The sequence below is a fragment of the Anolis sagrei genome, chromosome 4, assembly GCF_037176765.1.
Source record: "Anolis sagrei isolate rAnoSag1 chromosome 4, rAnoSag1.mat, whole genome shotgun sequence".
Taxonomy (NCBI): domain Eukaryota; kingdom Metazoa; phylum Chordata; class Lepidosauria; order Squamata; family Dactyloidae; genus Anolis; species Anolis sagrei.
This window is the reverse complement of record NC_090024.1, coordinates 183,926,094-183,939,686: the sequence shown is the minus strand read 5'-3', so window position 1 is coordinate 183,939,686 and position 13,593 is coordinate 183,926,094. Positions and strand designations below refer to the sequence as shown.

The 13,593-nt window shown below is 38.6% G+C and overlaps 1 protein-coding gene across 2 annotated transcripts in view; it reads left to right on the top strand.

The window, feature by feature from the left end:
- AHCYL1 (adenosylhomocysteinase like 1) overlaps positions 1-12,780 on the top strand; it is a 56,966-nt gene extending 44,186 nt beyond the window's left edge. The window contains exons 8-17 of one of the 2 annotated variants that reach the window (XM_060773262.2): positions 918-1,034; positions 1,240-1,303; positions 1,699-1,787; positions 3,876-3,946; positions 4,593-4,687; positions 4,773-4,871; positions 5,508-5,576; positions 7,625-7,703; positions 9,492-9,612; positions 10,353-12,780. In XM_060773262.2, coding sequence (XP_060629245.1) covers positions 918-1,034; positions 1,240-1,303; positions 1,699-1,787; positions 3,876-3,946; positions 4,593-4,687; positions 4,773-4,871; positions 5,508-5,576; positions 7,625-7,703; positions 9,492-9,612; positions 10,353-10,359 — 811 coding nt within the window. In that variant the 3' untranslated portion in view covers positions 10,360-12,780. Of the gene's footprint in view, positions 1-917; positions 1,035-1,239; positions 1,304-1,698; positions 1,788-3,875; positions 3,947-4,592; positions 4,688-4,772; positions 4,872-5,507; positions 5,577-7,624; positions 7,704-9,491; positions 9,617-10,352 lie in introns of those variants that run through there. The other variant, XM_060773263.2, reaches the window with a different exon arrangement.
- Positions 12,781-13,593: the final 813 nt, after the last annotated feature.

The window sequence follows — 13,593 nt, the reverse complement described above, 5'->3', positions numbered from 1 at the left end:
ACCACGGCAATGGTTGGTACATGTAGGAAGCACCCACTTATATAAAAGTTGAATCGAGTGAAAAGTGGAACTCCATTTTTTTAACTTGCAAGTGCATCTTGGCTGCTGAAAAATTTAAATAACACACTATATATCACTTTTGAATGTGTGGTAAAACTAAAGGTGCATACGTTCAAAATTTTCAGAAGGAGGTCCATTATTTCCATAGACAAGCCCTAGGACTGCTCACACATGTGCACAGATCGTCAGAAGCGAGTCTCATAGGCAAGAAGAACTGTTGCAATGAAATTGATAGAATGTGTCTGTTATTTACAAATATTGTAAGAGTAAGGCATCAAAAGGTAGAGGAAGCCTGTACTGGCTGCACAGACTCATAGCAGACCTCGCAATGGAAATAAGAGTTTTTATCATGTCAAGGAAAGAAGATTTTCATGATAGGGGGGTTTGTTCCTGAACTATGCTGTGCAGTTGAATAAAACAGATGAGAAGAACATGTTGCTGCTTTGTCTCATAAGGAAATGTGTCAGGTGACAGACATTAATACATTTCATAGTAGTAGGAAGCATTTTTTCCCCATTATCTTTGGATTACATTTTTTATGTTTGTTTTTAAGTATGTTTAATAAGGGGAGCTATTATATGGAGTCCCTTCTAGCATCATAATTGGGTTCTGTTTTGTTTTCCTAAAATTTAGAAACACTATACATGTTAGAAACAGTTTTGTTTTGTTTTTGTGGACAAAGACTCACATTTTTATAGGGACAGGCACATCTATTGCTGCTTGGGGACATGATGTAGAGAGTTGTTGGCCTAAGTGGAAAATAATGCTTTTTTCTAATGATTCAATGTTCAGCTCACAATTTAACTCAGTATTTGAATGATGAAAATTAATCATTTAATTTCCTCTCCCCTTTTCAGGTTATACCAGTTATCAAAGGCTGGGAAACTTTGTGTTCCAGCCATGAATGTCAATGATTCTGTCACAAAACAGAAATTTGATAACCTGTATTGTTGCAGAGAGTCAATCTTGGATGGGTGAGTTTGTCAGAAAGCTGGAAAGAAAGGATCTTCAGACTAATCCATCATTACAATTCTTCAGTGCTGTGGAGTTTAAATACATTGTGGTGATGTCCAGTGGTAGCATATGGCCATACTGCTTTAGATATTCAAAACACTGTGTTAAGAATGTAGTATGTTGTGTGGTCATGCTCTTAAGAAATAATCTTGTTCTCTTTTATAGCCTTAAGCGGACAACTGATGTGATGTTTGGAGGGAAGCAAGTGGTGGTGTGTGGCTATGGCGAGGTAAGTTTCAGGAGCTAATTGAGGAGGTCTCGTTAGTGGACCATAACGATACACCATTGCTTAGCATTCATTGTACACTGTACAATGCACTGTATTCATTATCAGTTTCATATTAGTAATATCCTCTTTCCTGAAAAATAACAGTAGCACTGGGAAAATACTTTGATAACAGAATATTGTGTATTGACTCTTAACAATTCCCGTCATATTTGCAAATTATGATACAAGAAAGTATTTTCATGCTGTATTGTTGAAGGCTTTCATGGCCAGAATCCCTGGTATGTTGTGTGATTTCTTCCTCCAAATCCACCATCATTTCAGTGGCATCATTTTGAAGTTTACATGTAAAAAATCTACAATAAATATGGTGTTTGGTTTTTGTAACTGTTGTGCAGGTTGGAAAAGGGTGCTGTGCAGCTCTGAAGGCCTTGGGAGCCATAGTTTATATTACAGAGATTGATCCCATCTGCGCTCTTCAAGCCTGGTAAGTGAGGAGCTGTTACAAACACTGCTGTTTGAGAACATTAACCTCTTCCTAGTGTGTATTATCGGCTGTTCTTCAGAGCCACTTCATGAGTCAGAAATAGAGCCCACCTACTAAAAATGAGCTTTCCTCTACCTAGGCCCTAATCAAGAATAACTCCAAGACAACTGTAGGAGCACCACAAGTTAGAAACAACGTGAAGGCACACAACAACAACAGCCCAAATGGGTGCTGGTGAAACAAAATATTAACAAAATAATCTCTTTCTAGAGCAAAAGAGCTTTCCATGAGCAAAGGGACAAAATGGATACAACCTAGAAAGATTTATAGAAATAATAAAATGTAATGGACTTGCCATTTGATCACTCTGTAGTTACTTTTTAGCAGAATGGAATGTCACCTCTCTCTTTAATTGTTGAACTCTGAAGGGCATTTGGAGCATGCTGCCTTTAATAGGTCTTGTAAAGCATCTATTTTCCTCTGAATGTTTTGTCCTCTGTCCTGCATAGTGCCCACCTCTTTAGACACTCACACAATCCAGTGTTCTTTTACAGGGTAACCAAAGATATCAGGAAACGGATGGACATAACTTCTTTATTCCATGTCTACAGGGGATAGAAAGAGCTTTGGGGTACAATAAAGCAGTCTTCTGTCACTTAACTTGAAATCGGCTGTTCTGGGCTAGTCCCATAGCTTTGCTGTGGCCCAGTTTGGTGATCTGGAAAATAAAGTAATGAGAAAGTGTTGGTTTCTGATATATGTAATTTCTTTATGCTTGTGGGTAAACAGTATTTCTTGTTGTTTCGTTGTCAGTGTTGATGTGGAGAGTGTCTGGTTTGCCTACTCTGGAATATGCAACATATCATAGTCCTTCTTTAGGGGTCCCTTTCAAATCTATGATACTATATCTCTCTGTGGGTGTGAATCATATCTGTCTATATTTATGGCTGGATGGCTCTTTGTCAGTAGGGCTCTGATTACATTTTCTTGCTCTGGTGAAGAGAGTTGGACTGGATGGCCTTAAGTATTTTCTGTTGGTCATGGGGGTTCTGTGTGGGAAGTTTGCCCCAATTCTGTCGTTTATGGGATTCAGAATGCTCTTTGATTGTAGGTGAACTATAAATCCCAGTAACTACAAATCCCAAATGTCAAGGTCTATTTCCCCCAAACTCCATCTGTGTTCATATTTGGGCATATGGAATATTTGTGCCAAGTTTGGTCTAGATCCATCATTGTTTGAGTCCACAGTGGTCTCTGGATGTAGGTGAACTACAACTCCCAAACTCAAGGTCAATGCCCACCAAACCTTTCTAATGTTTTCTGTTGTTCATGATAGTTCTGTATGCCACGTTTGGTTCAATGACATAATTGGTGGAGTTCAGAATGCTCTTTGATTGTAGGTGAGCTATAAATCCCAGCAACTACAACTCCCAAATGACAAAATCATTTTTTTAGAGTGAAAGACATACATTGGGTTGTTAGGTGTATGCTGTCCAAATTTGGTGCCAATTGGCCCACTGGTTTTTGAGTTCTGTTAATCCCACAAACGAACATTACATTTATATATATGGGTAAAAAAGAGTATAAGTTGTCTGATTATAAAATCTATTGGGAATATCAAAATGAATGAACATTTGGTAACTCATGAGGAATTACTCCACGACCCTTCTTTTCTCTAAATGTACTGTTTTGCATTTTTAACAATATGAAAAAAGAGCCAGTTCCCATCACACGGGAGCCTCACACATTTAATATGCATTACTTAACTTTTAGTCCAATAAAAGGAAAAGTGTGATGTATATTTTTTTTGTCCTCAAAAGTTTGCCCCTAGTATCTTCTCAAAGCTTACCCTCCATGACTTCTGAAAAATATGTTGATAAAACTGAACAGTATCACTGAAGTAATGCTTTCATCTATGTAACTTATTGGTGTTATTTGCAGAAATTCATGTTACAAATTTGCCAGTGGATTGTCTAAACTTATTAAATGTTAAGAAATTCATTTTAAATGGTCAGATCGGCCATTTGTTTTGCACTGCTGTGGTCAGTATCACTTCACTCTTTTGTCTTTTTTTTTTTTTTTTTGCAGCATGGATGGATTTCGGGTAGTAAAGCTCAATGAAGTCATTCGCCAGGTGGATGTAGTTATAACTTGTACAGGTAAAAGCAATTTGCTGTGTGTGTGCGTGTACATTTAAGGGATGTCTTTACATCTATACGGTCTTTCATCATTGAGCCTGGAACCTCAGTTCTCAGCGGTAGCTAGGGGAGTTTTTGCACAATGAAAACTTGTGCGCCTGTTGCACACGTTACTGGGAAAGTCAGACTTGGCCACTGTAGTCCACGCTTTTGTTACATCCCGAATAGATTCCTGCAATGCGCTCTACATAGGGTTATCTTTGAAGACTGTTTGGAAGCTTCAACTAGTCCAATGGGCGGCAGCCACATTGCTCACTGGAGTGAGGTACAGAGAGCATACAACTCCCCTGTTATGCCAGTTCCACTGGCTGCCAGTCTGCTACAGAACACAGTGCTAGCTTTACCCTATAAAGCCCTAAACATTTTTTTCTAGTTGTGTCTTTTTACTTGTTTCCAAGAAGCAATGCTTCCACTTGACATGGAACCACTTCCCTATTTAAATTTTCAGTGTTAAAGTAGAATAGTGATCTGAGGATACATAGGAAATATAAGCACCACTGTTCTGTTCTATATGTAGTTTAGGAATTAATGTTTTAAGTATAGACAGTAGTAACTGAGAGTTCAAAATATTGCTCTAGCTTGCTTTAGCTGTCTCCTTTCTCTTTAGGAAACAAGAATGTTGTAACTAGGGAGCATTTGGACCGAATGAAGAATAGCTGCATTGTGTGTAATATGGGCCATTCTAACACTGAAATTGATGTGGTGAGTCTCTGTTAATCTTAATTCCTCTTTCAATCCACTCCACAAAGTTTACTTCTTCACCCTAGACTCAATCTCTCCCTCTCAGGCTAGTCTTCGTACACCAGAGCTTACCTGGGAGCGTGTACGTTCTCAAGTGGATCATGTAATCTGGCCTGATGGCAAACGTGTTGTTCTACTAGCTGAGGTATGTTTGAGAAAACACAAAAAGAAGCTTCTGTAGGGGGCATTCTGTTGTTTATCTGGCTCTTTGCTTTAAAGGAATTGAAGCAAAGTAGGGTGGATATCTAAATACACACCAGGAAAAGCAAGAAGTAGCTGAGGTGCTGAAAGATGAGAGGGGTTGGGAGCTGGAAAGGAAAGTTGCCTGTCTTGGCTATCTCAGAGCAGTCTTGCTGATGCAGAAGCTAGTGAGACCAAAATGCATATAAAAGTCACAAGCTTTCTGTTAAAAAATACTTTAATTTCCCATATATCAAAATATGCCTTTCCTCTTGAGTTTAGCACAGCTCTGATTATCAGAAATATGCATCAGAAAGATAAACTACTACCTTTATCTAGGAGCATCTAGGTGATTTGTCTTGGATTGGAAACACACTGTTTCTAGTCCCTACAATGTAGGCATATCCTAAATCTGCAGCGGACTAAAGAATTGGCTTGCAGGCATGGCTCATGGTATATCTGTACCTATCTTAGATATGTTGATAGATAGATTCTTGATAAAATAAATTGAACATGTAAAGTTTTTCATATGTATTTTCTTGACTTCTATATTGTTACATTTCTTAGACTTTTTAAATTTATTTTTGTTCTGTTGCTTTAGGGACGACTTCTCAATCTGAGCTGTTCAACTGTTCCTACATTTGTTCTGTCCATCACAGCAACCACCCAGGTACTTCACTGTGGGATACTTTTCTGCAGGTCTTCCTGATTTTCCCTATGCTGTAGGTATCATGTGCTTGGAGTGTATGCCTTCATTTAAAGCAGACCGGTACAACCTGTGACCATCTGGGTGTTTGGAACTCCAACTCTAGCCAGCGTGTCCAACGGTCAGGAATTCTGGGAGCTGAGGTCCAAAACACCTGAAAGGACCACAGGTTGTGCAGGCCCGATCTAAAGTCTGAGAAAAGCCAGTTTAGAGATTGTTTGAACAGTGTTTTATTCGTCATTTCAGCTCTTTAAACTGGATCCCTGGTATTTAAAATGATCGCATCTAGAATACTAGTATAACTGTGAAAACATGGCTTTTAGATATTACAGGACATCAGCACTAACTGGCATAACCAATGGTGAAGAATCATCAGGAAGGCTTTACTTCACCAACTTCTGTTGAACCACCTACATATTTATTCTGCAGATGTTGTTATTGTGCTCTATTTCCCCCCAGTTTGGAACCCAAGGCATTCCACCACAGTTAAAACAAGCACAGTTAAGAATTAACAGCGTATGAAAGTTAAAAAGCAAACCATATAAAATTTGAAACCACTTAAAACAAATTGAAACAGCAATAACAAATAAAAGTCCAGCACATTACACAAGGACTTTTGCCCAAAGGCCTGCTAGAATAAAAAGGGTTATGCCTGCTTGCAGAAAGATAATAAGGAGGGTGCCACTTGACCTTCTCTAAGAAGGAAGTTCCCAGTGCCTTTTCCCATGTAACCACCAAATGTACCTATCTGCATCAGAGATAGAATTTCAAACGATAAGAAGGGAAGGACATGAGAATCTCAGACAAATAAATATTTCAACTGCGGCAGCAAAAAAACAGCCACTGGATAAGTTGTGCTGTTTTCTGATTACTTGAATCTCTTGTTCACTTGAAATCCTGCTTAGTTTCCTTTTATTTCTGAACCTCTTATGTGGTCCTATTAACCTTTCATCTAATTCTTTGTTTTTGTTTTCCTATAAAGTCAAGGTTTTCAGGATGCCACATTTTTCCTAAAAATAAATATTTTAAAGCTGTGCCTTCTTTACTCATTATTTTCTTGTTGGCAACTTTTAAAGTAGTATTACTATTTGGATATCAGATTATGCCACTGTAAGCCGAGCCTGCAATGTAAAGAGCTTGTCATCAGTGACAGACTGGATAAAAGCAAAAGAAAAAAGAAACTTTATCCATACAAGACAGTGGTACTGCTGCTCAGTGGAAAGACCGATCAAAGAATAAGGCTTCGCCTATTCAATCATGTTACAACCCCCCCCCCCCCCCAAAAAAAAAAAAAGAAAGAAAGAAAGAAAGAGTTTTGCAGTTCAGCTCTGAACGTGGGTGTTTGTGGTGGGCAAGAGCCCTTTTCTTACCAACTGTCCCAGTTCCCTGAGACACTTGAAATCTGTGCTTGAAATCTGCAGCTACTGCACTTACACTTTGCTAACTGGAATGTATTACAGGGACCTTACTAGTCCTCTGTTAAAACAGCTTAACTGCATCCAATTTTGTTTCTAGGTACAATTCAAAGTCCCTGTATAGCTCAAGTCCAGGCCATGTGGCAGACAATATCTCCCTTTGTGTCCTGGCCTGGGCTCTGAGGTCATCAGGGCAGACCCTTTTTTCAGTGCCACCGCCATCATAAACTTCGTTGGTGAGGACACAAGCAACAGCCTCCTTAGTGGTTGCCTCCAAAGCAGGCAAGGGTAAACTTCTGCCCTCCAGGTGTTTTGGACTTCAACTCCCACAATTCCTAATAGCCTACCGGCTCTTAAGAATTATGGGAGTTGGAAGTCCAGAACACCTGGAGGGCCTGAGTTTGCTTATGCCTGTTCTAGACACTAGAACTTCCATCCCAAGAAGTCCAGAATGGCCTTCTTCCTGCTGTCCTAAATCTGTGTTGATAATAAATTATTAGATTTGACTCATAGGTATGCAAAACCATAGCAACAGTGTATTGGAAACAGTGGATGAAGTTTACAGGTGTTGCTTACTAATCTCTCTGATTTGCACAGGCTCTGGCTTTGATTGAGCTTTACAATGCACCTGAGGGACGATACAAACAAGATGTGTACTTGCTGCCTAAAAAGATGGGTGAGCCAATTTAATGTTAAAATCCTTGGTTGTAGCTTCATAGTCATTGTGAAGCAGCCTTCTTAACATGTCTTTCACATGCAAGAATGATGCTTTCATGTTACTTTTGTGCTGGCTAACTAAACTTTGAAAACAGAAATTACTCTGGGAATATTGTATGGGATTCATGTACTGTTCACCCATTTTATGTATGGTCTCTGATCCTTAGGGTCCTATATTTTAGATATTTTGACATAACTGTCTCCTGTGTTGTGAAATAGTTTTGTCAATTTGATCTGTTTCATTATATTTATGTGATTTACATGTAAGGATAAACCTATGAGATAATTAGCCATGGAATAAATATCAAATGATGGGCTATAAACCTAAAAATAGATGCATGCCAAGCATCTGGATATTTAAATTTTATTTTAAGTCTTTAAAGACTGAATCCTTTGTTTTATATAAAGTTTCTGAGCATCAGTTTTAGAATGACCTAATATACTTTAATATACCCTAATATACTTTTGGATACTTCTGCCTAACACTACATTGATGGGATGTCTTTAATATGAAGAAAACACAAAGCAGAAGCATTTCCTGTGCCCTCTGGCAAGAATTGTACAATGAAATCTTTTTAATATTGAGTCAAGCTTATGCCTCCTTTTAGCTTGCAACTTCTCTCCAGTGACTTTGGGAGAGATTGTTTAGAAATTAAAAAAAAACCCCATGTCTGAATGCTGTGCAGAAAGTGCAGAGCTGAGAAAAATGTATGCTGTACTAGACTTTTTCCCCTAACTGTTCATATAATGGTTGCAATCCTGCATGTCTCTGTGTATCATGGTAGTTTCTCATGCAGAAATTTACCATACTTTTACCACTCCTTACACCTACCACAGAGCTGATGCAGTTCCCTTCTGTGGCCATTCCATGGCCGTTGAATGGTGATAATCACAGAAGCATCTGGCTAATAGGAACTCATATTACCTGTTGGGGGCTTCCAGACATTTCAGTTCAGCAGCTCTGTGGTAGATTAAGGAAGCAGTTGAAAGGTTACCTTACACCAGCATATTGTACTAACCAGATGCTAGTCCAGACTGGTTATTCTATAGTAGGCCTGAAGGGTAGCTTTATACTGAGTCTTTTATTAGTTCAAATGGCTTTCAGCATTATCTTAAGTCTAAGGAGTATGAATAGGATTATTAAAATCACACTGAAGTAGAGTTGGAAGAGACTACAAGGACCATCCAGTCCAGCCCTCTACTGTGAAGGAATACCAAATCAAAGCCCCTCCCAACAGATGGCCATCCAGCCTCTGCTGAAAAGCCTCCAGAGAGACTCCACCACTGCCAAACAGTTCTCATCATCAAATCATTTTTTGTAATGTTTAGATGGAATATTGTTGTGGCAATTTGAATCTGTTGTTCCATTATGTCTTAGTCTCCAGGGCAGCGGAAAACAATCATGCCCTCTCCACAATGTGACATCCTTTCAGATATTTAAACATGGCTCTCATGTCCCCTCTCAACCTTCTTTTCTCCAAGCTAAACATACCCAGTTCCCTCAGTTGTTCCTCATAGGGCTTGGGTTCCAAAACTTTGATCATTTTGGGCAACCTTCTCTGGACACATTCCAGCTAATATACATCTTTGGGTTGTTGTAGGTTTTTTCGGGCTATATGGCCATGGTCTAGAGGCATTCTAGAATGCCTCTAGACTATGGCCATATAGCCCGAAAAAACCTACAACAACCCTGTGATTCTGGCCATGAAAGCCTTCGACAATATACATCTTTTTTTGTTCTTTCTAGATGAATATGTTGCAAGCTTGCACCTGCCTTCATTTGATGCTCATCTGACAGAATTAACAGATGATCAAGCGAAATATCTGGGACTCAATAAAAATGGGCCCTTCAAACCAAACTATTACAGGTAAACATTCTTCATGAGAGAAAATGGAAACATCTTGAAATATGAATCTATCATTTATTTATTTACTTCATTTATATACCGCTTTTCTCACCCCGGGGTGGGGGTGGGGGGCGGGACTCAAAACGATTTCCAACATATTCACGGCAAAATTCAATGCCTTACAAAACATGAAAACTTAACATAAAACAACAGTAAAATAAAACTATCAATTAAATCATAAAATGTAACTATATTTAAACATTAAAACAAGGGATTAAAATATTAATATAAACAATAAAATCACATGATCCAAAAGCATGGTCCAGGCGGTTCCAGTATCAAATAACAATTGCACATAACCCGTGTCCATTTCTTGTAATTTAGCCACAACTGCATAACATGCAGTATAGTCTTGTCAGTGATCTATTGGGATGCAAGGAATCAAGTTCAAAAACCTGCCCAGTCCTTCTGAAATTACATAACAAGGGAAACATTTCACAGCTCCCAAGGTGATGGTCAGGTTGTTCTGAGCACCTCAGAGGGAACTTTGAGATATAAAAATAACAGAATTTTTGAATGAAAATCTGTCCTTGATGTTTTGTTGTTAGTGGTATTTGATGTGATACGTTGAATAAGAGATTAGAAATACGATGGCTGAGGTAGCAGTCTCTGATGCCTGAGACAGGAGTATCTGTAGTTGACAACGTGCCTCAGTGTGATTCACATTGCTTAACACTAGTTTCCTCTCTCCTTTTCTATAGGTACTGATGGACCATAATGCTGAAGGACCAGACCACATAATCTACACAAGAGCTTTAGCAAGAATATTTTTAAAGAACATATTTTGTGTTAGTTCTAAAATGTATTTTTTTCTTTTATTCATGTGATTTTATTGTCTGCTCTCATTCTTTTAATATTTCTCAGTCTTTTCGTCTGTCAGACATCCTGGGATTTCCCAGCCGCATCACCATTGCTTTACTATGGTTTCAGCTCCTTAGCTCTGCTACAATGGAGTGGATTCCCTTTGGTGATGTGAGGCATTCATTTCCTGATTTTATCTTTTAATTTAATATTTTCCAGGGCACCTTAGTTGCAGTTGATTGATCTGCAAAATATTAAGAATACTATTTTTTTCCTGTGGAATTATCTGCAAATTCTAAATTGCCTTAATGAGCCCCAGTTCATTAGCTGCCAGATTAATACTCCTTTTCCTGCACAGAGAGTTGATACCTTATGGCCAGTTAAATTATAGGTGTATATTCAGCAAATGCCTAAACCCTGATTTTAATAGTATTGCATTCAGTGGGGCAATCTCAAATATTATTTATGATCCATTTTCCTAATGAAACACGTTGCTGTATGCTTGGCTTCACTAAGCCAAAGTGATAATCATGCAGCTCTCCAAATGTTGTTACACTGAAATTCCCAGAATTCCTCACCTCTGGCTAGACCTACTGGAATGTTTAGTCCAAGAACATTTGGAGTTCCTCATGATTTCCCACTCTGAAATAAGGCTAGATAGATTTCATCTTCTCTTATGAGTTGCTAGGGTGCTAATATGAATTGAAATGGATATTGCCTATCCACTTTAATAATACTTTATTTATAACAATAAAAATAACACTTTATTTATAACCTGCCCTCTCTTCCCATCACTCCATGGATTTTAGGCTTTCCTCTTCTTCCTCTTCTTCCAATCAAGACAGCCCAATACCTTATTTAAAATGCAGTGGATGAGAATTCCTTTTGCATCTAGCTTGGAGAAAATTTAAAACCGATAATTTCAGTTGCTGAATTCCTAAGGCCCACTATGAAGCAGATCAGCATATTTGAGCTGAACCATCTCTTGTACTTTATTCCTTCATTTGCACAATACAGGAGGTGCTTGGATGATAATAGTAGCTTAAATTCTCTGATCCCATAAAGAATTAGTCATTTATGTAAAACATTTTCTTCCATCTTCAGGCTTCATTTGTAGCAAATGAATTTTGAAGGCGGAATCCCACTTCATTGGCACTGCCGTTTTAAATGCTCTGCTGTTTTAATGATCTCAGTTCTGTTAGGCTGGCATGTTAAGTTAACATACAGTCCATATTTTAGTGCCATGAAAATGAGGGGAGGCTTCCGCATGGATGGGGGGGGGGGGGTATTAAGTTAAAAATGGCAGTTCAGGCAAATATTGCCTGAGTCTGATTATTGCAAATATGTGCTGAAGTCTTGAGGGGCAGTAAGAACAAGCCAGAAACTACTGTGAATCATCGTGAATACATGACCAACCTTGAACTTTCTGCCTTTTCATGTAATCTTTGCAGAAGACATGATGTAAATACAGAAGATGACATTCCTAATTCCATCTTCATGAAATCTGTCCCACTATTCTTATGTAGGTGTTATCCTTCACTGAGAAAAATAAATTGCCTGTGATGAGGAGCCTGAGCCACCAAACCTTAGCACAACCGCCATGCTTACTCTCTGCCCCTAAATGACTGTCCTGTAGTATCTTTTGTACCAGATGAGTGTTTGGTTTCAACTGGCCTTGCAAAATGGTGCTGGCTAATGACAGACTTGAATTCAGGATCTCCCTCGGCCTTTTCAACTTGCAGCCATCCCATTCCCCAGAATCCGATTTTAGGTTCAGCCAGCCCTAATAGAATCAGTTCTTTCCTTTTTGTATCGCAGTCCTCCTCTTGTTTCTTGATTCTCTTATCACACATTTTGATCCTAGAATTGGCTTGGGTCCCTCTAAGCCAGTGGTTCTCAACCTGTGGGTCCCCAGATGTTTTGGCCTTCAACTTCCAGAAATCTTAACAGCTGGTAAACTGGCTGGGATTTCTGTAGGCCAAAAACCTGGGGACTCACAAGTTGAGAGCCACTGCTCTAAGCCAATGTGAGTGAATCTCCAAAACTCCTCCGTGATGTTCAGGAGGATACCTTTATTCCATTTGTCTGCCTCTGTGTTGCAGTGTCAATAGATGACTTAGCTAAGGGCTCCATCTCTGTATAAGCCATGGAATAAACTCTCATGCCTGGCAACACCTCAGTTTGGTTGGAGGGAGCATGTTATAGCATCAACCCAGGTGGGGATAGGTTTATTTTGTATATGAATGATTTTTAATGAATGCAATATTAATTCTTGCAGATGAGCAATAAATCATTACGCAAAGTCTAAATAAAATGGTTAGAAAATTACCTTTGCTTTGATTTTTTCCCCTTCTGGATGAATAGCCAGAAGTAGCAGTTTCAAAGGTACTGGAGAGGAGACAAGCTACCTGCCAGTTTCAGTGTTAGATCTCAGTTTTTATATTATTCCCTTGGAGAGCCATGTACCTTTCTCCAGGCAGAGTAAGAAAGTATATATTAATTGAGTACACTGATGGATACCCATCATATTGAACAACATAATACAGATTTGCTATTCCAAGAAGAAAAATACTTTGAGATTGGGGAAAAAACAGATATTGACCATAAAGAAGTGATGAAAAGTCCTGGACTCATTCTTCCACCATCATTACTAATGGACATTTTAAAAAGGGACTTCTGATTACAGTTATCTTTTTACTACAAGGCATGTTACTGGCTAAATAAAACTGAATAAAACTAGTTAAAATTATTAATATTGAACTGGGGAAGTAATTGACAGGGCATTGCTTCAATACTCTTTAAAATGTATTTTCTTAATAGGAATCCTTTTCTTAATAGGGACGTTTTAAATATAGGATGCAAAATTGTGCTTAGACTTAGCTTTCCTAAATGAATACGCAATGGGGTCATGCACAAGTCATGCTTCCCCAGCTGAAAGTGAGCCTGCTTTTGCTAATCTTTCATTTGAAACATTAAAGGGACTTCCATTTTCATTTATCCATTTAAAAGGCTGTCCTATGATAGGAAGCTCTCAGGGTGACTTAAAGGATTAAATACATGGGATAAAATCAACAGTAGTAAAATGCATGCTACTGAAATTGCAATGCAGCATGAAAATCGATGGACGATGATCAAGTGCAG